This window comes from Staurois parvus, unplaced genomic scaffold (genome assembly GCF_062004578.1).
Source record: "Staurois parvus isolate SC_StPar_1 unplaced genomic scaffold, SC_StPar_1.0 ptg000209l, whole genome shotgun sequence".
NCBI lineage: Eukaryota > Metazoa > Chordata > Amphibia > Anura > Ranidae > Staurois > Staurois parvus.
The window spans coordinates 7,798,678-7,826,162 of NW_028318005.1; the positions used below are offsets into that span (position 1 = coordinate 7,798,678).

General features: G+C 38.3%; 1 protein-coding gene across 9 annotated transcripts in view; it reads right to left on the reverse strand.

Moving 5' to 3' along the window:
• Window positions 1–3,561: 3,561 nt before the first annotated feature.
• IQSEC1 (IQ motif and Sec7 domain ArfGEF 1) overlaps window positions 3,562–27,485 on the reverse strand; it is a 440,052-nt gene continuing 416,128 nt past the window's right edge. For 8 of the 9 annotated variants that reach the window (XM_089678737.1, XM_089678734.1, XM_089678733.1 and 5 more), the window contains 2 exons: window positions 14,048–14,097; window positions 3,562–13,171 (listed from right to left, as the gene is read on the reverse strand). In XM_089678737.1, the coding sequence (XP_089534863.1) occupies window positions 12,629–13,171; window positions 14,048–14,097 (593 nt within the window). In that variant the 3' untranslated portion in view covers window positions 3,562–12,628. The remainder of the gene's footprint in view (window positions 13,172–14,047; window positions 14,098–27,485) is intronic. The other variant, XM_089678740.1, reaches the window with a different exon arrangement.

Consider the following 27,485-nt stretch of genomic DNA (forward strand, 5'->3'; position numbering starts at 1 on the left):
GCTGCACTGATAGGCAGCACTGATGGGCATTGATGAGGCGGCACAGATAGGTAGCACTGATGGGGCGGCACTGGTGAGCACTGATGAGGAGGCTCTGATGATGCACTGATATGCAGGAAATGATGGGCACTGATAAGCGGCACTGACAGCACCAACTGGAGGCACTGACAGATGGCACTGACCGGTGGCACTGCTGGGCATCATTGATGGGTGGCACTGATGGGCAGCACTAACGAGGTGTCACAGATAGGTGGCACTGATAGGCGACACTGATAATGGGTACTGATAGACAGCACTGATAGGTGGCACTGACTGACATCACTGCTGGGCACTGACTGGCACAACCGCTGGGCACTGACTGGTGGCACTGACTAGCAGCACTGCTGGGCTGCACTGATGGGCACTGGTGGGTGGCACAGGTGGGCACTGGTGGGTGCATTGCTGGGCACAGGTGGGTGCATTGCTGGGCACAGGTGGGCGCACTGCTGGGCATAGGTGGGCGCATTGCTGGGCACAGGTGGGCGCACTGCTGGGCATAGGTGGGCGCATTGCTGGGCACAGGTGGGCGCATTGCTGGGCACAGGTGGGCGGAACTTGTGTGTGGCACAGGTGGGCACCGATCATCAGGGCACTGATGATCAGTGACCCTGATGATCGGTGCCGATCCCTGTTCTGACAACTGCCGGTTTTCGGCAGTACTTTCCTCACGATCTGACAGCGTGAGGAAAGTGCAGCCGAGAACCGGCATTTGCATTTTCCGGTGATCAGCGTGTCATTGGACACGGCTGATCACGTGGTAAAAGGCCGCTGTGATTGGCCTTTTACCATGTCACGTGATCAGCTGTGTCCGCAGGACACAGCGATCACGGAGATCGCCCGGTGCGCGCCCCCAGAGGTGCGCAGGAGAGCGCGTTCTCTTCCTCTTCCTCTCTTCCTCCTGGCGTGCCCACTGAGATGGCTCTGCGTGCCAGCTCTGGCACGCGTGCCATAGGTTCGCCATCACTGCTCTAGACTGTACATATTAAAGGATAAGTTCACCTTTGGGAACATGTTACATGTCCCTCCCGTTTTTAGGGTGGAACATGTAACATGCTCCGGATCCTGCAGCTACTGCCTGCTGCCCCCTCAACCTGTGACAGAAATACGGGGAGAAGTTCCCCATACTAGCTGTCAGTTTTCAAAAACAGAGTGGCCGTGTGGGGTTCTGCCCAGCAGTTCGTGTTATTCATTCACTATGTTCTGTGAAACAATGGAGTAGACGTCCCAACAGCCTTAGCGGCTGTTGGCTTGTAGTCCTCAATGAACTACCATGGCACTGTGAGCGCTGTGGTAGTTCATTGAGTCTTCCTGTCAGCAAGTATTAGCTTGCCCGTATGGGATGTACAAGCAAGCAGATGGACTTACAGTGTGCAAGAGACCTGCATGGCATCAGAGATCTGCTGATCATTGGTGCAATGCTTTACAGGCTCCTAACACAAAATATAATCAATGCACATTTTTTTTACCTGCCAAAGAGGTGCATTTATTATTTGTTGTGGAAAGGTGAACTTATCCTTTAAGTTCCTGAAATATTTCTTGATAGGTTTTCTCTTTCTCCCTAGGAGCATTATTCTACATTTAGATACATTGAACTGCAGTTTTCAAATGGTCAAAGCAGTGATTTATATAATTTATGTGAATGAATTACGGCTATTAACACATCCCTGTTTAGTATAACTTTAAGCACAGAGATGTCATCTACAGGGTTTCCAAGATATAAGACATTCTTAAGTTGTCTAATTATCCAGTATTTAGCAAAAAAAAAAAGCTGTCTTCATTTTGGTTGGACTGGCACTTAACTGTAGAAATGCACTGTACCAGTAGCTTACATAAATTCTGCTGAAACGCCCCATATACACATATTTTACTGTGCTGGTATTTTATACTCATGGTGTTCTAGATACACTGTTATAACCTTTGCACTATATGTGTAACATTTTTGCATAGTACAGTATACATATGTTCCCAACCTTTTTCAGCTACTGGTAAAATTTTTGTAACACAACTTCCAATTGGACAACCAAGAAATGTACCCTCACTGCCTCAAAGGTATAGGGTAACTTTAGAGATCTAAGCTGGAAAGGAGAGAGATTGATATAACATGAGCTGCAGACTAGAATCTCTGTACTCTCTGAATGTCCTGATGAATGAGATTAAAGGATTTGGCAAGCCAAGTCCTTTATGGCAAAAATATAACACAGGTCTAGTTCTACTTTATAAAGATGCATAGGTAATGTTGTTTATATGCATGTATATATTTTTCATGAAAGGTGCAGCATTATGCAGGATAGCAGAGGGTGTAATCTTCACAACCCTCAGTGACTCCCTTTTCATTTGCTGTCAACTTCTTCTATCTCTCAACAATTTTTATCGATGGATGGGCAGGCTGGTTGTTCGGAAGGCAATCTACCGATTGCCTTTTGTATAACCAGTCTGTCAGATTTTCCTTGCTCGATTGGCACCACCAGCTATAGGCAGCAGCACTGATTAGTGTATTCTGACGGCAGGGAAGTCTCTCAGCTGTAACGATACAATACCAGGGAAAATTCATTTGAGGTTGATGGGAGAATTAAGTCATTTATTTAAAAACAAAAATGACCCATCTATGGGTCTATGACAGTTGCACATTGTACACTCTTCATTGGTGCTCATTTATTTTTTACCGTACAAATGACCAGAAATTGTTTTTGGCTTGAATTCAGCTTTAAAGGAAATCTAATGTCACTGCAAACACTATTTTTTTTACTTCAGCATTAGCAATAGCAGTACAATCAATAATTACTTTTAACAATCCAATAAAATAAGCTTACTTGAAAATTCTCCTTTCATGTTAAGAGTACTGATAGTCTGTTGGCCAGCTCTTAACTTCCTGGATTCCCTGCATACTTTTTGAACTTCTCCTCTGCTCATTTCTTTGATTTAGTTTTGATTTCTAAAGACTACATTTCCAAAGGTACATTGCTACCTGCAAGCAGTGCTTCCTGTACTATTGGGCCTCCTGAAACTCCTCTTCTTTAGCACCTCTGTAGTCCAGACAGCAATGAAATCTGTGACAGAGCAGTGCATCCTTCTCATTATTAGAAGTAGGCTAAAAATAGCTGACATTCAACATGGAAATGAATATATGATTTTAGGTTTCGACCACAGATATACTTAAAGTTTTATTTATCAATCTAAAAAACAACTGTCTACAATTCCCGCATAGCATCCAATCAGGTTAAAGACATTCTGCGAAAAATGAAAGTTGGAAAAGGCACGTTTGATTATGAATGTTTGCTAGGTAGCAATACAGATTTGCGTATAAAAGCTATGTTATAATATCTGCAGAACTTCTGTGTAACAGATGAAAGAAAGTGGAGGCCCAGCAGCACCCTCTTATTTTTGTAAGCCTGTATGATTTTGTATAGGGGCCTTTGGTGCACATCATCCCCCTACAATGAAGTTGGTATGTTGCAGTTACTTGACTTTGTTCCAACGCAGGGCAAGTGATACAATTGCATGAACAGTCACAAAATAACACTGTCATCTTTTATGGTTTATTGAGTTAGTCCACATGATCACAGTTATAGTTGTACATCGATAAGGTTTGTTACTACTTACAAACAGAATGCATATTAAAATGAAAGCACTCCTTTCTTTCCATTAATTACAAAATACATCATGTGCCCCATCAGACACCAGGTCATCTAATGGGGCTCTAACAGTCTGCTCTCAGAAACTAATTCATGTTTATTTTTTCTAAAACGCAATGTTAGGATTCTAGTAAGAGATAGGTACTGTATGCAACCTCAATATGACTGCAGACGAAATAGTAATATACACACTATGTACAATATTCAGTTACCTATAGCTCCTACTTGATCCTACAGTCACCTTTCCAATTGTAATCTTGCAGTTAGTTCCTTCTTTTTTATATATACACAAAGCAACTGCTTCTTTATTTGCAAGCAGGAAGTGCAATGATATTTTACAATGAAAACATAACAAATTCATGCGGAACTGCAGGAGACACAGCAAGTCAACAAGTAAAGGTTCAATATACATATATGTATAAATATATCTGCTGCCAATTTCAGCTTATGTTAAGAAACCAGAGGTCTCCGCTACATGCAGCACCATGGGAAGTGTCATTCTACAATACATGTACAGTATATTATTTTGTTATTGTTTACAGTGTACAAGTCATTCTTAACTTAAAAAATACATATACATTATTCAGTTATTCCAGGAAAGATGAAGCTTGTGTTTTGAGTATTTTACAGGCTCCTACTTTGTAAAATAAAAACATGTTTTAAATGAAATTCTACTCTCCACACATCTTGTACTTTAATTCATGTTACAGTTTGTTAATTAGGGTGCCTATAAACAGCACGGTCAAGGCATTCAACACTTGTTCTTAGGCACAGGAAACCAGCTATGCAGCAACCTCCCAAAAGACAGTGAAGAAATATGAGTGATATGAATGTTTGGTAAGGGATAGCGCTGTGTGTGGGATAACAGAAGAGTCATACAAGAACTATACTTTGTATCTGAATCTAAGTTCCTGGTCGTATATCTGACATTGGTGGGCTATGGAAGCTAAAGTTACTCCATTCACTGCATGATTACTTAACATAAGAGTGTCCACCTCCAGTCCATGCAATAGAAAAATCTTCCATTCTATGAGTTATAAAAAGTACAGCTCAATAAATACATTGTGACAAAAAAAAGCAGTTTGGAGCACGTCTAATCTTCAAGATGCTTACATCCCTCAGTGGTCATAATCAATCAAAGTACAGGGGTTCTCCACTACACAAGTTGAAGATGGAAGACACTTTAAATGAGTTGTTTTCACTGGATGTGTTGGCATCCACTTTGTTGCAAGTCTCCTTGCAGGAAAAATGCATGAACATGAGAAAATATATTGTTTTTGATAGGACCAGTTCCCACTAAGGGACTGTATTACATTCCATTAACAGAAAACCCTGAATGTTGATTTGTGGGTGTACTGAACTGTATTTGACCATTAAAGGCATTCAGCTAAAGTGTTTAAAAGACACAATTCCATGCATCTCAATGTGTGTCAAGGCATAGCAAGCCACTGCATTCTAGTGAAAATAAAACCTAAGTTGAAAACAGTCTAGTCTGGCAAGTAAATATTATTGGTATGGGCATCTTTTTCTGTAGGTGCCTCCTGTTTTTCTTTTTTTACTGTGCCTAGACTATAGGCATAACACTATTTACATATCCTCAATAAGCAGTAAAATAGCTTTAATACATGCCATTTAATGTGAACTTTTTTAGTTTGTGAGAGTTTACTGACCATCTGAAAAGTTATCTACATTGATTAGCCTTTTAGAGGCAGTTGACAGGTGGCTCAGAGGCAACATATTGCCTCCAGAATGCCTGCTTTGACCATTGAAAGCCTGCCATACTGCATGCATTACACACAGTTGCAGCTTTGTCTTTTTCATATGAATACGTTGCATTTCGTGGCGGCTCAGCTTGCCAATTGTGACACATTCTATAAATTTTACTATGTTGTGACTGTGGTAATGTGTACTGGCCATGTTAACTGGCAGCTCACCAGTCAAGGGCAGTAAAAACTCAGATCAACTGCCTGTTTTTGCCACCCCTAAGAAAGAGTTAAGGTTTTATTTCCTGTGTTGTCCAATTTGAAAAATAATTCTTTCACAATGCTGATAAATACATAGCTGAATGAGGGCTTGTTTAAGGGTACTTGCACATGGTACTGATGTTGAACATCAGTAATCCTGGCCAAAATGTCTTGCATTTATTGTACACATATATGCTTGTATGTTACACAAGTAAAATAAATTCTACCTCTCAGAATGGAATTTTAATCTCTTCAACTTAACATTCTAGGCATGTATTCACACATAAAATACTGACTGGCAACTCCAATTTCTGTAATTTTTTTTTTACTTGTGTATACGCAGAGCATGATTACATGCCTGTATGTACAAGCACACTAAAACAATGGGCTGTATTTAGTTCAGTACGAAAAAAAAAAAATACCTGTACGCCTAAAAACGCTGAGTTTTTAGGCAGAAGTATGTAAGAGACCTTAAAGAAATTTTATTGCTAGTTCATAATTGTAATTACTTTACAGTGCATGATATAAGCATAGGTTCACTTTAACTAACCCTACTGAGAGTAACTGGCAAAGTACAAATTAAATACAGTGCAACACTTCATTTGCAGTTATCTAAATTACATTTGAAATAATTTTATGCCACCTAATTGTATTTATGCACTTTATTATATTTACACTTTAATAAACGTACACACTTACATTTGCCTTACAATATGTGACGTTGTAAAAGTATTAAAGTGTTAAGTAGTGTAACAGTTAAAGACTGGCAACTGATAAGCACTTCATAGGCACATACTCATGGTAATATTTCAACATGCAGAAAAATACTGTTTGGAAGGTGCATCAATGAAGTTACTATTTGAATGTTTTATCTTTTCTTCTCAGGGTCAATTCACACCATTACGTTGATCTTTGTTTTAGTGCAGCTGTAAAAAGCAGATCAATGAAAGGACATCTGAAAAACAATTTCCAATGTGGCCTATTCACATCATAACACTGTGCATGCATGTCAACGGATGTCAACATGTATGTCAACAGAAATATACATGCATTTTCCATACACTTTAGCGCAAACCAGTGTGAATTGACCCTCAAACAATCTGTACATATAGAGTTAACTTCAGAAACATTCATGTAAACAGTTATCTGGGTAAAGCCCAGTTCCATTTATACTGTTCTCAGGTCTGCTAGTGTCTGGGTGTTGCTGAACTAAGGTGGTATAAGGTAAAACGTAGTATTCATATGCAATAACCTGCATTTAGTAGCAGTAGTGCTGAATGTTGGCAAGGCAGGTTGCCCAAATAAGTCCATAAAATGCTGATGCAGTATAAGTACAACTCCACTTGAGCAATGCTAAACAGATCTCAATGTTTATGGACAGCAGATGCTTTCACACTCCATCTACATTTTGCTGAAATCTGATTTTGATGTGTAGATAGGTTCATATGAGCTAATAATGTATTGTATATATAGTAATGTATCAGTGCTTCACTTTGCCCTATCAGTGTTGATCGGGTTAAAATCTAGCAAGAACATCTAAACGTTTGGAAAATGTCTGCAAATTCTCCTAAGTACCTTATTTCATATTACGTTTTTTTATAAGTATTACGGTTCTCTAATAAATCCACCAAGAAAAAGTTAGGTAGAATATTCCGACACCTATGGTACAAGTACCATATGTTAAAAATCCATAAAATATAAATGTATTTTTATGTGCCATGGGATTGTCCGGAGCTATTGTAAAAAGGTGAAATAGAATTTGTGCCACAACAACCAGAAAGAAACAAAGAAACCTTTTTTTTATATATATATTTATTATATCCGCCAGAAACATGCCAGCTGCAGTGGAGTGTAATTGGATGATAAGTACAACATTTCCAATCTTTTTCTTTTCTTAGCTGAGTTGTAACTTGTAACGTAAGGAATTGCTTGAATTTAAATATCTAGAGTCATCTTTCCTGGAATGACTTATAAATTACAGAAATTCTCTACTATAAGGTACAGAGGTAAGTAGGGAAGGTTACATAATTTTTTATGTCAACACCTTACCTCAGCTATTATGAACAATAATACTGATACATTTTTTGCAAATATACACTATTTAAATTGTAGCATTAGAATATTTACCGTAGATGACATGCAAAATGGATGATTTTTTTTTTTCCCTTATTGGAAAGTTCTATAGCCTGTGAGGCGCAGAACCAAGCCTCCGACTCTGGTGCATATATTTATTTTAGGCAGAACTTCTGCAGCTCATGAACATTCCATAACCTGCAAGAAATATGGTCACTGAGACATAAATGAGCAAACTCTATCCTACAGTGAACTGTCTCTATAAAAGTTAAGAATGAGCCTAATGTTTTCAGGAAACCTTCTACGCAGTCCACATGAATATTTTGCATTCTAAAGTGTACTTAGTTTACTTTCTGCAAAAACATTCTATAACATGAAATGGAATCCCTATGGTTAAAGAACTCTTGGTTTTAGAGATAATGTATTTAGGGTGCATTATAAAACTTGCATGAAAGAGTAAGGCCTCATATGTCAATGTGTGTTTACCAAAAGGTATTTAACCTTGCCTATCAAGCTCTGGAAGTTTTAATTAGATTGTTGGCCATTGGAAAGTCAAGTTCTCATAAGATCACATTAAATCACCATAAATGTACTTCATGATATAGAAGAAGCAGACAAGTTGTGCATAGCGGGGTGTTATACTACCCTCCTTGCAGAGTTTTGCAAATGCACACATTTTTCTGTACTCAGGAAATCAAATGCAACTTCCAAGGTAGCTTTTCTGTAAAATTAGCTATTTAGACATGTTGTGCTTTTGTGAAGTTTTCACAGCGCACAATCACAAAGTATTGGTGAATGTGAAATGTCAGTTTATTTGTACAGAATAGACAATATAGGGTTTAATCTTAAAATGAACTCAGAAAAAGTGTTCATAGACATTTTTTAAAATCTCTGCAAATACCAATGTCATCCATGGAGTTGCATAGCAGGGGTACACAACCTGTGGATCATCACTCCAACTGAGGTTCTTGGGTTTATCTTCAGATACCAGGATTGTCAGGTATATTGAACATTACATATTGGGAGTCACATAATTACAATTTCACTTTTAGGCTACTTGGCTATTATAGTAACTGTGCACCAATGGTATGGTGAAGTTTAAAGCTGAATTCAGATAGATGTAGGTGATACACATCAAAGCAGCTCTGTATTCATTAAAGCTGAAGCTTGTGTTAAATTATATTTAGCCCTTCAGCTTTATTGGCCTACCTTACCTGTAATGAAGTATGCCCCACGTCGTTCCCAGGAGTCCATAGATATTTTTACTTTTTGTCTCTAAATTTCCAGCACACAGGGAACCTGCTCCATCCTCTCACCTCTTCCTTGGAGAAAAGCTTTTTCGTCACTTTCACTGCCTGTAAAGTGATCTGTAAATGAGGGAGAGAGAGTTCTGTGACTCCCCAGAATCTCCCCCATTCACAGATCGTGTTACAAGCAATGAAAGCAAATTAAGAGTAGGGGCTATTAAGTTCAGTCCAGAGAAATGGAGCTATTAACCCTTTGCGCTACAGAGGTTCAGAGACAGGAATATAAGGGCATCCCTGCAGTGAAGATGTCTACAGGATTCAGGTGCCTGCATGACGTGGAAGATATTCTTTATCGGTAAGTTAGGTCAATAAATAAGTTCAAAATACATAATTAAACCTTTATTAATGTAAGCAGTGTAAGAACCTGAATTTGACTAGGTATCAGCCTCTTGTAATCTTTCTACATGATGCTCATATGCTAACAAGGAACATACTGACAGAAGGAAAGAGCAGAATGACAGAGATGATCTCATCACTCTGCTGCTTCTCCTTTCACTGTCCAGTCACTGGTTGGGGGATGGACAAGACCCTCAGGTGTTACTTAATTGCAGCAGAGAAATCAGGTCTCCTGTCTTCTCAGACAGGGCTGTGCTGTGAAGCAGAGCAGTATAAATCTTAGGACTAGATGAAAAGAAATATAAATCCTTTGGTAAAACAGCTCCAATATATGAATTGTTTCTGTTAATGAAGCTGTTTGCCCAGAGTTCAGCTTTAAATAACTCTGAAAAAATATATAAAAACCCCTTTTGTTAATTATAATATTCCTTACATAGGTACAAACATTTTTTGTCCTTTAAGTGAGTTATTATAATTACCTGAAATCTGCCTTTATAATAACATGCCATACACCAGATGGTATCTGAAATCAGGGGTAAAAATGTTGAATTAGCAAAGGGTGAAAGCTCAAGGTGGGTGCCATCAGTGTGATGATGTCTGAGCAGTCCAAATAGCAAAAAGAAGGCTGAGTCCTTCTTGATACTATATAGCACCACAAGATCAAAAGAGTATATGCACTCCTTTAAAAACCTCCTAAAGGTAAAAAGTTCTCTATACAATATATAGGTTTCATTTGTTCGGCTTACAATGCCCTTCAAAACAGGTTGGGCACCCATGTTCTACTCCCTGCAAAAATATATAAAGTTTCTGCCTCTTACAATAGTTTTCTATAGTCCGCAAGGCCCAGTCTCTGCTTCTCACAGGAACAGAACGTAGACACAAACTGTTCCATGTGTATTAAATGTTTATTGGTAGAGCAGTAGCATACATATTTGTAGTATGTTGCTAACTCCTCTATAAATGGGAGGGGTATGGACATACAATTTAATGGTGTATACTTTGTTACAGTTAGAAAAGAACAAAACAAAACCCAGAAACGATGCATGTACAACACACTATACAGTAAATACACATTAATTCAGAAACAAGGCTTAATGTTCTCTCATAGTCTGACATCTTGGAGACACACAATGTTGCTGTTTTGCTGGTATTGTGAGACTGGGCAGGGTACATAGTAAAAATGTATCAAATTGGTTTGGGAGCTTACCATTTTAAGGAAAAAGTAGCTCTGCCATTATCTTTTAACTTTTACCTCCTGGGAAAAATAATATTACATATAATTGTATCTTGAAAAGGCAATGGGACTTTGCTATAAAAACAAGTGCTGAAGAAACTGATGGTGTTGCCCATTATGACAACTAATCAGAGTTTAGCTATTGGTTTCCAATTAAACCCAATTAAAGATGTACTGAGGTTGTAGAACAATACAGACTATTTTGGAGCAAATGAGAAATACTTTGTGCCTGCACACAGCAATTGTACTGGGAGACTGCTGATGTCAAACAGGATATATGGGAGGATGAAGAAGTGTGTCCAAATGGCTTTTGACTCTGCTGATACAGCAAATTCGAAATTAATACCACAATTCACTGTCTTTCAGGCAACAATGTTAAGATTGCCAGATGTTGTAGAGAGTGGACATGTGGACTGGGTGAAGAAGTAATTTGCCTGGGGGTCTGATCATTTCTGAATGATCTGCTCTCCTTAGATAAATAGAGTAGCCTATAATCTATAAATTAATAATATGAACATGCTTTTAGATTTCTTCCTGAGCACCCTGCGAATCCTGCATTCAGAGGGCCTTTGTTTATGTAAATTATGTGTGCGAGCCTCTTCCTCTTCCTTTTGCCTATCTACTGGTCTATGAGGACACTGGACCAATAAAGAGTTGCAGGAAACAAATTCAGTAGTTCTTACCAAGATATGCATATATGAATCTCTACAATTTCTGAGCTGTGTTGGGAAGTAATTTGAAGGTATGTGCAGGCACCTTTACTCAGTTCATGTATAATACAATACAATATAATGGCAAGTCCAACCTAACAGCCGATTTATAAAGCAGATATTGTAACTTTTTGCATTGGGCAACATCGCCAAATTTCTTCTGCACTGAATTTAAACAACACAATAGTAAAACAAACAGAAAATTTTGGGTTCAGTTTTTGATGAGCGACGAGGAATGAGGCACTGCATTAGACTGAATTCTGCAGAGTCAAAACGTGGGATGAACTGTTATAGTGAAATCTCCATTCAGTAGAGCTTGCCAATTAAAAATAAGACAACTTGGAAATAAGAATGAAAAAACACTGCTAAAAAAGTCTGAAAATACATTCTCTGCTATAAAAAATTTTTCAAATGTCTCGATCACTGTTTTAAAATCAAAGTGAATGTTGACAGCACGGTGACACTGCATACAATAGTGAGAGGTTTCATAACTGTTATGTGAATACACAAGACGCACATCTAGTTTCCATGTGTTTACAAATCTCATGTATATATATATATTTATATATATTTATATATGCATATAAAAAGGTAGATAATGAAAATTCACAGTTCTTACAGCCATTAAAGTGTCAGATGTGTGTGTGCGTGTGTGTTTGTGTGTGTCTATGGTCAGTTCTATTACAAACTGCAGGTTTTCCCTAAGCTAGCTCAATTACCTGAAATGCAATCGCATAATACTGATCTGTGTCATAATTATCTTTAACATAAGAATAATTTATCCTTTGTACAAGCAAACTAAGACAGGTACAGAAAAAATGTCTATGGTTATTGGCACATTTAAATTGTAGATTGCTTTTTCTTTCATTTTTAAGAAAATACTGTAACCTCTTTTTATATATTTTCTTTTCCAACAATCTACGTCAAGTGAAAATGCTAGTGAATTGATATTGCTAGGATTGGAGAAAAAAAGAAATATTTGTTCTTTCTTCAAGTACAGTTATTTAAGGTACTAATGTGTACACGCACGCAGTATATTAATAAGATACTAGATACCTGTGTACACTCACGCAGTATAGCTAGGATTATTAGATATATAATATTATGAACCACGCTAGAGATTTTGCTTAATAATAATGCAGCAACTAGGCCGTTCCTTTTGCTATTTCTATTGTGTCAATGAATAATAAATAACGGTCAGTTTCCCTAGAACCCTCATGATAGCATGAAAACCTCCTTATTAGCATGAAAGCTATGTATGCTTTTGCAAGTTAAGGAAATGGTTTTCTACTAACCCTAACTCCCCACTGGAAGTACTACTAAAAGGATACCTCTAAACTATTGTGCTAATACCACTGTGTTTAGGTTTCGTGCTTGTGGACGTAGAAGGAATTTGCTGAGTGTGATGGTGCTGTGCATGCTGGGAATGTGCTGAGTGCCCAGAGTGTGAATGGCTAGAGTGGGAGTGCTGTGCATGAGGGTGTTGGATGTAGGATGCGTGCGACGCATGCTGTCCGTGTGGGTGGTACTGGTGTGGTTGGATGTGCTGGGGAGGGTGGTAATGATGATGGTGGTGATACGGTGGTGGGTTCTGCTGCATGTGGCAATACTGTGAATGTTGTGCATGCACTTGTGCCTGTGTTTGCCCCTCGGCTTGTCCTACATGATGACTTGTTGGATGTTGTTGGTGGGAAATCAAAGTGGGGTGCTGCTGCTGGGGTGGTCCAGACAGGTGGCCTTGGGAAGATGGCTTCCCCCTCTTACTGCTGAACAAAGAACCTAAGAGGGAGGAAGAGTTAGGTATACTTTGACGAGAGGCACATTCCCGAGTTGAGGTGGCTCGTCTGCGCATGTGAGGACTGCTAATGATGGACCCCTGAAAAGGAAGCATATAAAAAAAAACAAATTACAAAATATACAACTAGCTTGTTAAAATTATATACTAAATCACCCACTGCTAGAACCAACTACACGCCTACATCTAACACAAACCCACTAGTGTCATTTGCTTGCCATACTTGCCATCAACAGCTCTGGTTGTACACTTAACCAGCTGTTACAGTCATACTTTTACCATCTGAGCTGCAAATAATTTGCGGCTATCTACTTTTCTATTAGCCTTGCCTTTGGGTCTAGTCCTACAAAAGCTACATCTAGGCCTGGGCTTAAAGGGACAGTCATTAGGCAGTCATGGGACACATGTTACCAGAGGCAAACACACAGAGATAGGCGGCTGAACACATGATCAGTGTAAATTAATGGTTTCAAGATGAATGAAATCTCATGAAATCCACATTGAACTACTTTTTTAGAGTGAGGTTTATCTGTCTAGCTAAGTACAATAGCTGCATCTTGATAAATACAGGTGTTTAATTAACAGATTTTAAATAAACATAATCAAACTGACATATAGGCATAAGACAGTCAAGAGCTTCGTTAGAAGTATAAAATGGTGAAGGGAGAGTGTTAGCAGCCAGCTGAGTGGTACATAGCCACTGTGAGGAGGAAGCAGACAGTCGTGTGTGGTGGAGACATGCTACAAGGAGCCAGTAGGTGTATTACAGAGAGCCACAAGCAGCAATCGTGTCCCCACAGAATCATATGAGGCTGGTTTGTCTTGTTTGGAAGATACAGAGTGAGAATCCCAGGCATGCAATATCTGAGGCAAGCAGAATACAGAGGAACAAAAAAGTGTTCAAGTGAAAGGAAAGGTATCAAATGCATATCACATCCAGCTAGGCATCCTACTTACTTCCATATTGCTGTCTAGCGATCCTGCACTGCTGCGCCGCCCACGCTTGCCTGCCCAGGACATGCAATACCATAGATTAGACATCGACACAACAGCTGGGAAACACAAGCCTTCCCCTGACTGACAGCCTGCTCATTTATTCTCTAAAGTAAGGCAAGTTGATACACCTGCTGTCCTCCTAATGCCTATGAAACCTCTTCATATTTCACCAGAGTTTCAGTGCTACAAGACCTCTTACTCCACTAGTGGCGGCATAGGCATAGCTGGTTTCTCCAACAGTTGGGGGTTCCCAGTTCCCAGCATGCTTTGCCAACCAGCATACCCACAGGGGTAATATTGACACAGCATAACCGAAACAGACTTTTAACAACCACTGGGAAAGAGCAGTATACCTAACTCCACTTAGTGGTAAACCATAGGTCAAATGGTCTTGTGGAATAAAACCATCTAGTAAATATGATCTTCCAGAATAACTCATTGGAATGAACTTGGCTGAACCTGCGGTGTTCCTGACCTCTCCTCAATCTGAAAAAACTATTTACATTAACTTTGTTACATGAAATGGAAAGGCCACATCTCTTGGTCTAAAATTTCAAACATTTTCTTTACTCACATGGGTTCTTTATATAATTCATTAGACATTTAACCACTATAACTAGTGTCAAGTCTGAAATATCTTTTCAGATTGGAGCAGATAAACTCAAAGGTTAGAGAATAAGTAAGTTACACATAGAATTCTAGTAGAGTATGAGAAATGAAACATCTGCTTGTGATCTAATATCTCTACATCAGCGGAATAAGAGCTAGGAGCACAATCCAGGGCCTGGGCTATGGGTAATGCGGCTAAACTAGCATTGCCAACACAAAGTAGCTTACTTGCATGAGTTTTGCCGTTTCTGAGAAAGAAATTAAAGGCTGCAAAATGACACTGGATGATTAGTGATGCAATGAATGGAAATGAAACATCTCTTTTTCATATACATTATGTTTTATTAAACTTATTGCAGGGTGTTAGCTTTATTTATCTAGTTAAAGGGTTGGACCACCACCAATTGTATTCCTATTATTAAGAGATCTCTGGCTGATTAATCACTCTGTAAATATTCTTGGGCATCCCAGTGGAGAGTTCTCCCCAGTGGAGTTCCTGGCACTGCTATTTTGCCTCACTACTGCCTTTGCCTCACTATGGATTCTCCATAATATACAACTAATAAAAAAACGCAATGGGGAGAGTGAGAACCTATGACACAACTATGTGGAGTGATATGGGATCTTGCCAAAGAACCTGCAGGGGATAGAAAAAAATAATGGCAAATTAGCATTTAGCCAAAGCTGCAATAATGCTTTGTGATTACTGACCTTTTACTTGTGCCATAGTTTTAGATCCATGAAAACTCAATATGTGTTTGTATGTTAAAGTGTCTGTAGGCGCCGCATGGAAAAGTGCCTCTGTTTTTTTTATAACAACCAATGACAGTATTCCTTACACTTTCTATTATGCACTATGAAAATTACATTTTGAACAAATTACACACATAATTTAAGACGTGTTTATTTTTCTTTTAAATAAGAACCAAGGGGTTATTTTTAACATAATTATACACTTGTCCAATAATAAAATTTAGAAAGCAAGTATTCTTTGTATTTGTCCAAATTTCTTAAGACAAATACATACTACAAATAGACTTCCTCCTGATTTCCTGTTCTAAGTAAGCACAATAGCACAACTTTTAGAGAGGATAGAAAACGATTATCAATGTCTCTATGATAATATGATTGAGGCACTATTTTTCTAGCTATACACATGCCTGGATACAGCTTCTTTAATGTGAATATAGATATATAGTAAGTAAACTTAGGTATATACTGAAATATCTATATATTTATCTACATATCTATATATATATATTAGATAAATATACACCAATCTGAAAATGTCCTAAACATACTAAAATAATATACTTTGAGAAAGTTAATAGAATACTTATATTGTGCTTATTACATAAAAATATTATAATCATTCTATATTTTTTCTTATTTTATTGCACATCCAGCAGTATCAAGTCCAACTTTTGCTGAATTCTAAATGGACATTTCTATAATTATTATCATATTATAAGTACATAAATTCCTAATACTGCTGACAACTGATATCACGAGGATATCACTAAAATTATTTGAAATAACCATCTTCGCTATGTTTAGGCAATAAGAGTTACTTAATGTGAGCTTTTAACATAAATCTTGATTCCTTATGTGCCCTGTGTATTAAAACAGAGAGATTCTGATCTCCCAAAATCCTTTTGTAAACACTGATTTACTGACTGAAGCATGACCACAAATATGCAATGTCTCTCACAAAGCATATTAACCCTTTGGTGTACCTGAAGGTGTACAAGGGGGTAATAGGGGGCTGCATTCAGTAAGGCTGATCAACATGTGTTCCTCTAACAAAAATTATATAGGGTCCTTTACTTGCCTCTGCAAGTTCACAAAAGCTGCCACCAGAACATGCATTTCCATGTTTGTGTATGTACTGTAGACTTTCCTACATCCCTTTCTCTGACTATGAAAGAGAGCTTAGAGGAAGGGTTTAAATATGAAGATGGATCATCCAATAAAAGAAAAGAGGTTTCCCACCCTTTACGGCATCCTTACAGCAGACAAGTGGATTTTGGGACAGTCTTAAAGAACTAATAAAGTTACCAGTTCACCAACCGAGATGCATAACAAGCAAGTCTAGTACCTTAGCAAAAAAAAAAAAAAAAAACCAGGGAAATGTGGACATCATTAGCATTTGGAGGTACCACTAAATGTCCTATTTGTTGCTGAAGCAGTATATCCGAATTCCATTTCTCCAGCACATTTGTCATCTGCTAAAAATGCCATATACTTGAATAGCTCAATATACTGTATGCACCTAGACATGCTTCTGCTAACTCAGGTTGGCTTGATATCAACACTGTTCGTGCTTTTAACTAAACAATGCATTCTCCAGAAGAAAAATATAATATAATATTTTTATGATAGGACCTTTGCCGAAAACGCAGGCAATTATATTTAATACACAACTCAGACTAGTAAACCTTATTACAGTAAGATGTTTTAGACTGAAAAGTAGACCAACCACAACTACATCTTCAATTTACTTCTCTGGCTAATGTTAAATATAGAATAAAGAAATAAATATTAATCAAATAAATAAATAAAAAATGTAGAAAAAGAATATATTGTTAAAAGAAATGAAAATATACAAATAGCACTTAGGTTGTCTTTAATAAATTAATATATTCAGGAATATGTAGTGTGAATCCTTATTTGGAAACAGAAACTTTCCAAAGTGCTCAGTCAGCTCCATAAACATCAGTTTGACATAAGCTGAAATGTATCTGCCACAGGTATTTCAGCCTTTAAAATCCAGTATTATTACAGTGCCCTGATGAACACTGGGGCTAATTTTGCAAAACAGTAGCAAAAGTAAAGCTGATTCTCATGACAATCATTCAGGTTTCATCTTTTATTCAGAGCACAATAATAAGAAATATTGTCTGCTATAAAATACTGATCTGCTTCTGTTTCAGTTCTTTCAAATTAGTCTTGGCATAGTGCCTAATAGTGGCATTTAACAGGTTTTAGCCCACACTCTTTAAATAAGCAAAATGACATAAGCCTTATAGGTGCATAAACGAAGGTTAAAATTCAAACTGACAAAAAGTAGAAGCATACAAAGTTCTAAAGAGAACTTAAAAATTCTCAAGTTTGCTGCAAGCAGTAATAGCCGATACACACGATAAGAACATTGTACGGAAGTATCCATATGAGGAATGATTGGCTGATTATCTGATCGTTAGTACAGTGCTTTCGACAATTGATTCTGACTTTTTGGACAACAAAAACTGAGTGTGCAAGCGTACGTGAACACAACATCTGGTTTTCGTTTAATGTGTACAGTAATCATACCAAAATAAAAGAATAGAATAAAAGACGCATAATCAGAAGCAAAGAACGACCCTACAATTCCTCATCTACTACGCTAGTAAGAAGCTACCTTTGCCTAAGTCACGCAAAAAATTCCGTACAAGTTAATACTATTGTCGGTTACATCATGATACACACTTTCATGGAAAATCGGACGATCACTTGTCCGATTTTTCAATAGTGTGTACTAGGCTTTAGTTTAGTAATACCAACTCCCATGTTTCTGTCATGACAGGTCAGGTATACTTTAAAAGAAAGTTGTTTGGGACAAAGCTACTCAAGACACAAGCCTCTGTAACAAGCTCCAGTTGCTTCTCATTTAGTCAATAACAAGACCTGCTTGTACAGAACAACTCAATCTTCTTTCCCAAATCAAACTTTCAAGCAAAGGTAATGTTAGTAATACATACTCACACAAAATATTTATTATGATATAAAGATACTGTAACAATAAAGCAGGTTCTGTCACTGCTGTCTGTACAATACCCACCTCTATTCCAAACTATGTCATGAAAAAAATGAAAATCTTAGTAATGAAAAATCTAGCCACACAAACATGAAATTACAACTTGAAAAATAATAATAATTGTATCTAGTGTGGCAAAAACAGAATAGCAATCATGCGGCAACAAATTTTAATTTATACTATACAATTCCAGAGCTAAATGTGCCTTCTTCAAGAACAGTTTGTCCTAAATGTATCTGTACACAATGTGACTTAAAGTGGTTGTAAACCCTTTTATATACCCAGTGTCGTGACTAGCCTCCTACATAAGTGGTGCCTGTTTATATGTAGCACTTTCTCCTCTACATCTGTTCAAAGTGCAGAATTTATACAGCTTGTCTTAGCGTTCAGAAAGCAAGGAGTGAGGAGCTGAAGTTAGACTCTACAGAGCTCAGTGAGCGCTTACTGGAGGAAAGGGACCCCCCCTTCATACAGCACGCAGGAATGGAGCTGAGGCTGTCAATCACAGACTATATGCCAGAGCTCTCCTCCCTGTCACCATTTTACCTCTTGGTGTCAGGAAAACATGTCAGAAGTGACTCATGCCGATAGCAGAGGAAAGAGGCAGCAGACAGAAATGACAGTTGGTGCTCTGGACTGAGACAAGTACACACTATAGAGGGTTATGCTTTGTTCATATTTCATGTCACAGATTTACAACTTTAAAGTAAATGCCCCAATGACAATATAGCTCTTTCTAGTTATAGCTCAGTTATTTTAGACCTTCTGCTCATTAGCTTATACAGAAGAGCAGAGGACTGTTTGAAATCTGAGAGAGGCAATAGTCAGGCAACTCTCTTGCTAAACCCAAATGGAGTTGAGACTTTTCATGCACGAACTGTGAACCACAAAGTTCAGTTATACAAACCTTGCTCTGACTCTGACACCAGTACACATTATGAAAGGCTTCATCCATTTTCACTATAAAAAACATTATGTCAGCTCTTTATAGGAAGTTAGGAGCTCACTGGACTTGTGGCAGGATCAACAGGTATAACAAAATGCTTTGAATAGTATATTTGAAAGGCCGAAGGGGTAAGAAAAGTAAATTATTGGGAAAAAAACAAACTTTAAACATGGGCACAGATTTCAAACAACCCTTGGCATAATGGAAGAAGCTGTTAAGCCAAGAAATGCAAATCTGAGCTGCACTGTTCTTTAAATAGGTGTAGATTGTAACTTATTCCTAAAGAAACCATGAAAGGGTATTTTACAAAAAAAAAATAATCATATTTTACTTTATGGAAAATGTTTAAGAGTCATGAGATCTCTGTATATGGGGTCCCTCAATGCACAACTGCCATGGTCATTATAAAAGCATCCTTCTCACCCTATTGGATTTTGTAATTCAAATATAAACTGTAGAGAATGCAAAAAAAGATGTGACGGCACCTAAAAGGGGGCATGTAGAGAATCATAAAATGAGGCAGGGGGTTAACAGGAGGTATTCTTGATCAATAGCATCTATTGTAGAACTTGGTCTATTCAGAGGCAAAGGGGTGATTTCATCCTGCTAGTGAGGGATAGCATTGCCAGCCAAGCAATAGGTTGGTTTAGATGGAGCTACAGCCATGAAATAATAGTTGGCATTCGTCATAATGGCAAATGTGCATAAGTGAATACACCAGCCTTTAATGGGGTGGGGCATTGCTGGCTGGTCATAAACTGTCTTTTTTGTAAATTTTTTTACTGATAAACACAGAGGTTTGTACATGCAGAAGAAGATTGGAATCCTCATGTAAATGCATAACATAAATGAGAGATAAAGACCCACATTGGTCTAATGAGCATAACAATTCAAATATATAAACAAACCTAGTACAAACTCAAGAATGAAAAAGAAGAAGAAAAAGAAAACAAAAGAGGGGGGATTGTGGGACTGGTTTGAAAAAAAGGGAAACCACCATTCCCTCAGGTTATGGTGAATTAAATGGGTGGAATGTCTTCAGCTGGAGGGAGAGGATCTCCTGCTAGTCGTGCCTTGCCTTCTTCAGAAAAAAATATAGTAGTTTCAGTGAAACCATATTTTCTTATAGGGATCATTTTTATTTTGGGACGAGAGAGCCAGGTCTTCCAAACAACTGGAGTCTTCTACTTTGCATAGCCAAAGTGCAATTGAAGGGGGAGTAGGGTCCTTCCATTTCAGATGGATGCAAGCTCTGGCTGCATTCAACAGATGACAAAGCATAGATTTCTTCTATGTCTTCAGTGGGATACAGGAATGATGTAGTAAGAACAATGCTGCACAATCAAGAACACTAAATTCTGTACATTTCTGGGTTATTGATCTAACCTCAGTCCAGAATAGCCATAGTATTGGGAGGACCAAAATATATGCATGATCAAGCCTGTGGCCTCTTTACATCTCCAACATTAATCTGTAGTGCTGGGGATGGAACGGTCTTTAAGACAGCTTATTATTTAATCAGATTGTAAGCAGTTTGAACAGGGCATATAGATTTATGGTGAAAATATGATTCTCTATTGTCCCTTGTGCCTCTAGTTAGAATGGGTTCCCTAGTGGCCCTGAGATGTCACATTATGTTATGGTAAATAAACATTTGATGTTTTAATTTCTAGATATAGTGTGCTTGTGATACTTAACATTTTTAGAACGCTTTATTGACTGCGTCATCCGTCAGTTCACCTAAGTACCCACCATCCTCTAAAGTCCATAACTGAAAGGCATGCATTGAATTATTTTTTATACTTGGTCTAGCCAGTATGGCAAATAAACTGTTAGTAAATAGTGGAGGCAGATACCAGAAAATGTTAGAAATTACATTCTTGTCTTAATTACTATAAAGAATCTGTCCTTTTGCTTCCAACATCCAAAAGTATTTGTAGCATTCAAAAGTCTAATTCTCACTAAAATGTAATATCTGCTAACAGATCAGTGTGGGACTGGGCCACTGCAAAGCTTTACAATGGAACCCCATACAAATGGTCACATAGGGTGGCTCCTTAGGTCATTGGTAAAGGGAATAAAACTTACAGTTGCAAGAAAAAGTATGTGAACCCCTTGGGATTACATGGAGTTTTGCATGAATTGGGCATAAAATGTGCTCTGAACGTCATCTAAGTCACAACAATAGAAGAACACAGCCTGCTGAACATAATACTACACAAACATTAGATGTTGCCATGGTTTAATTGCACATAACATGTAAACATTCACAGTGCAGGGAGGAAAAAGTATGCGAGGCCCTAGCTTAATGACTTCTCCCAGAGCTAATTGGAGCCAGGAGTGAGCCAACCTTGACTCCAATCAGTGTGATGATATTGGATGTGTTGCTGACAGCTGTCCTGTCCTTAAAAAACACACACCTGTTTTGGGTTTACTGGTTTCAAGAAGCACTGTGTGATGTGAACCATGCCTCGCAAAAAAGAGCTCTCAGAAGACCTACGATCAAGAATTGTTGACTTGCTTGAAGCTGGAAAGGGTTACAAAAGTATCTCCAAAAGCCTTGATGTTCATGTGTCCACGGTAAGACAGACTGTCTACAAATGGAGAAAGTTTAGCACTGTTGCTACTCTCCCTAGGCATGGTCGTCCTGTAAAAATGACTGCAAGAGCACAGCACAGAATGCTGCATGAGGTAAAGAAGAATCCCAGAGTGTCAGCTAAAGACCTACAGAAATCTCTGGCACATGCTAACATTTTTGTTGACACATCTACAATAAGGAAAACATTAAACAAGAATGGAGTACATGGGAGGACACCACGGAGGAAGCCATTGCTGTCCAAAAAGAATATTGCAGCACGTTTGAAGTTTGCAAAAGAGCACCTGGATGTTCCACAGCACTACTGGCAAAATATACTGTGGACAGATGAAACCAAGATTGAGTTGTTTGGGAAGAACACACAACACTATGTGTGGAGAAAAAAAGGCACAGCACACCAACATCAAAACCTCATCCCCACTGTAAAACATGGCGGAGGGAGCATCATGGTTTGGGGCTGCTTTGCTGCCTCAGGGCCTGGGCGGATTGTTGTCATTGATGGGAAAATGAATTCCAGAGTTTATCAAGACATTTTGCAGGAAAACGAACGACCATCTGTCCGCCAACTGAAGCTCCACAGAGGATGGGTGATGCAACAGGACAATGACCCAAAGCATACAAGTAATTCAACAAAACAATGGCTGCAACAGCACAGAATACGCCTTCTGGAGTGGCCCAGTCAGAGTCCTGATCTCAACCCGATTGAAATGCTGTGGCATGACCTTAAGAGAGCAATTCACACCAGACATCCCAAGAATATTGCTACACTGAAACAGTTTTGTGAAGAGGAGTGGTCCAAAATTACTCCAGATCTTTGTGCAGGTCTGATCTGCAATACAGGAAACGTTTGGTTGAGGTTATTGCTGCCAAAGGAGGGTCAACCAGTTATTAAGTCCAAAGGTTCACATACCTTTTTCCTCCCTGCGCTGTGAATGTTTACATGTTATGTGCAATTAAACCATGGCAATATCTAATGTTTGTGTAGTATTATGTTCAGCAGGCTGTGTTCTTCTATTGTTGTGATTTAGATGACGTTCAGAGCACATTTTATGCCCAATTCATGCAAAACTCCACGTAATCCCAATGGGTTCACTTACTTTTTCTTGCAACTGTACATAGAATTAAACAAGAACAAGAGGTTCAGGCACATATAACCTATGCACACATGCATAACATATATGTACACTCATAAATGTACTTATTATGCATAACAAACCGCAGATTCAGCAACCAAACAAAATAAAAAAAATATACAGCAACCATTTTTAGTATACATATCTTATTTACAATCATAGGAAAAAAAAAATGTTTTTTCCTTTGATACTACCCACCATAATGCCATCTGCCAGCAAGAATACAGTAGGCAATTATTTAACGACAACCATGTTGAAATTCCATCAGAGGTACATCTTCTACTGTTGTGCCTACATAACTTGCTAAGCTCAAATGCTATCTGGAACTACTGAATATGGGCCATTGGATTCTACAATTTTCTCCCAATGTACTAACCCATGAGCTAGTTTTAAAGCAGGCTACAAGATAAAATTAATTTGTACCAACCCAGCAAGAGATGAAAGATGAAACTATAATCGTACTATGAATCAAGGTAGAAAAAGTCTAAAAATACTGAAGAAATTCCATGTGGATAGAGATATGGCAATTTCCTGGATTCACTACCTAATTAATAAATAACATAATAATAATAATAAATAACAACAAGGATGCAGTAAGGTTTGGAAAGTCTAAACTTCCATCTTGAATAGACTGGCAATGAAACCAATATAAAAGCCCTGAAGTCATCAATAACAGTTCCCACAGCTACTCTAACAGTCCAATAAGTACACCTTATTGGTGCAATGTCAACAGGCAGTGGGAGGTACTGGGGACTGACACTATTGCAAAACTATTTTGTGTCGTATTTATAGTGTTCTTGCAAAACACAAAAAAGAATGCAAAATATTAAACTTCAAGGTATGCCTTTCTGTTATCTTTGAAAATAATCTTTATGTTGTATATTCCTAGCAAATGTAATTTTTTTTGTAGTAAATATTAAAGTTTGCATAATTATTGCTTAAAACACATCACTGGATTGTGATGGGACTCAGGTAACTACTGCGGGGGCTGAGAGTACTGCTGTACACAGACGATTTTTTACCTTCATGCAAAGAATTCATGAAGATAAAAAACCTTGAGCTTTTGCAAACACTTTAAGGCAAAACATTTTTTTTGAAAAAAGGTCTAGATAGTCATGTAATGAGTCATAACTGAAACAAACACAATACTACCATACGGAAATAGTACTCCATTTCACTATAGGACAAGCATCAATATCTTGTCATACATCTCTAAATATTCTCAAAACTGTGAAACGAGATTTAATCAAATTACTATTTATTTTTGACAGGAGTTTTCCTTTAACAGGCCAGTATTTTCCCTCTTAAACAGAAGGACTATAGAGACCCAATGCTCAATCTGGAGCTACTCCTGGACATCAGAGCCAGTAAGTGAGTCATGACATCTGGAGATGTTTTATAACATGAAGTCCTAATTAAATATCTGTTCTGTCATTTCAGCAGACTGGACACAGTTGTGGTTTGTTCAATTGCCCTTTTCACAGTCATTAAATTAAGGGGCTTTGACAAAATATATAATTTCCCTTGACGCCACAAATACTTGGGCTAGAGCGCAGCCCTGGCACATAAGAGTACAGCGGTCCACATTTAAGTATTTAACCAAAGTTTGCTAAGCTCAAAATTTCTACATTAGTTATGTACTACAGTTATGGATCTATTTTCCTACAAGATCTCATGAAGCTGAACAACCCCCAGCAGAGCTGATGGTTTGGTTAGTTTCCAGCCAGACTGGGCTACTAAGAGAAACTTATTGCTACGTCAAACACACTGCAGGAAGACATTCTGCCTTTACTTTGTCAGCGTTTACCTAAACTTTTATAAATTACCGTAGTTTAATCCCTTTCCCGTAAATGCAAAAATGTCCTTTTATTTCAAGCATTTTCATCCTTGGGCTTTTGATGGTGATTGTTCGCTATTAATGAAATAGTGTTTATTCAATAATTACACCCATCACTCTTGGCCCTGAGAAACTCTAAGCAGTGCTCAAGTTTCACCAGTCATAATCAGCTTAAAGTGGACCTGGACTCATACAGTGAAAGTCTGCTATGGTATAAGGGAACACCTTGAGATGTTAATTGTGCCTAAGCAGCATCCTGAAAAATACACTTTTGTATCGCGCCTACAGCTTCATAACTGCTGTTTGGAAGGCACTGCTTTCTCTGCATGATAATCTTGCAGATCTGAAGTGAATTTGTTGAATACTGCTGCATTCTTTTTACTGGGGAGCTGTACCTGAAGACCTGCACTGCACAAAAGATGCCCCTGCTCTATTTTTTAGATCTGTGCTTTCCACATTTCTCCTGCTGCTTCTTGAATATTCCTCTGCCATCCATCAAATCACCAATTATCAGGGCAGAAGCTCTAACATGAGAAAGCAAAGCCATTAAAATGGCTTCCTTCACACGGAGACATAATGCAGAACAAGGAATTGTAAGTCAGTTATGAGGAAATGGTCAGCTGCAGGGTACCTACAAGCAATACTGGTTACTAGTCACTTGCCCTCTGTCTGTCTATTTGAGCACAGCTTCCAGAGTTCAGGTCCTCACTAAAGGATACCTGTATTGTTAAAGTGATTCTAAAGGCTTATTTTGTTTAAGAAAAAATAACAAACATGTCTATACCTACCTGCTCAGTGCAGTGATTTTGCCCAGAGCAGCCCGGATCCACCTCTTCTCGAGTCCCCCGCCTGCACTCCTGGCCCCTCCTTCCTGTGAGTGCCCCCGCAGCAAGCAGCTTGCTATGGGGGCACCTGCTGCTCTGTGTGTCCATTCACACACACAGCCGCGGCTCGGCCCTGCCCCATCATTCTACTCATTGGCTCACTGGTTGTGATCGACAACAGTGAGAGCCAGTGGCTCCCGTTCTGTCTCAGCCAATGAGGAGAGGGAGTCCCGGGATAGCCGAGACTCCAGTACACATCGCTGGATCTAGAGAGGATGTAGGTGAGTATTAGGGGGGCTGTAGGAGATGCTACACACAGAAGGTTTTTTACCTTCATGCACAGAATGCATGCAGGTAAAAAACCTTGAGCCTGTAGAATCACTTAAAATACACTAGAATATGTGTGTCTATTCTAAGCACAGGATGAATCATGATTAATAGAATATTTACATTTCAAAGCCTAGAGGTGTTTTATTTTCAGGATTACCAGGTAAAATATGGAGGGAAAAAAGCCAGAAAAAAAATAATGCAGCCACCACATAAAATGTAGTATATTGTAGTATACCAGTTTTTGTCTGGTGAGGTGGAGTTTAATAGAAATAAGGGGCTGTGACAGACAGTCACCAAGACTGCCCTACTATGTCTGCTTTTTCTGCCCAGGTAATCTATTCATTGAAGCTGTTACTACAGATTCTATGAATGAAACAGGTTTTTTGAATGGAGGACACTGAATGATTGATAGATCCGCTCTCCCCATTCATAGATCACATAGAATTTGTAAGCTGAAGACATTATATGAACAATCAATAAATGGGCAGCTAGGAGACAGAGTGAAAAAGCTTGGTGTCTCGTATTCATGGTTATCCAGGTCTTTAGCTGGTGTAATTGATACAGCAATAAAATGTAAATATTTATTTTTTGTACCCACAGCTTGTTGTTATAAAGTATGTGGCAATCTTGTGCAATCCTTCTTTCAACTTTCACCATTTTTTGCTGCTCATTTTCATTTTTGTTTTAAAAACGCACTTCTCCCTTCCATGCCTTTTCTACAATAACCTCTTAATGCAATGAGAGTGACATAGGTAAGGCAAACAAGTGTTAACACAGCATAAGAAAAAAGATTCTTGGCTGTTTGCCTACTGCACTACCAACTACAAAACCGGCTTACAAGAAATATGTTCGCAACACTATTAGAATGTAAAAGTAGGAGGCAATGGAGGGGTACCCTGTGCTGCTCATCCTTTTCTACAGTTATGACTAGTAAAAGGTTTTAATCAAATGTGGAGCATTTCATGTGGATTTTGGCTACCTGAACCATTATAAAATGAGTGGATGGTATGAGCAATGGATAACAGAAAATATTGATGTTGATGAATTGCTGTAAGATTTGTACAATGAATGGCAGAGCATGAGTATGGATGAAACCTTATGAGAGCAGGGAGAATGAAGAGATTAAAACATAAGGCTTAGGGTAGAATAAAATACTAAAATGCAATTCTGTTTTGTTACACGGTCTATAGGAAAACTGCCTATTCTACAGCAGTACTTCAAAAACCTTCTAAAACGCAATTCCTAAATTTTTTCCACCATTATAGATTGAACAAATGTAAGGTCGTGTTCAACTGCAGTATTTTACCATGTTAGTCAGGGAAGCATGC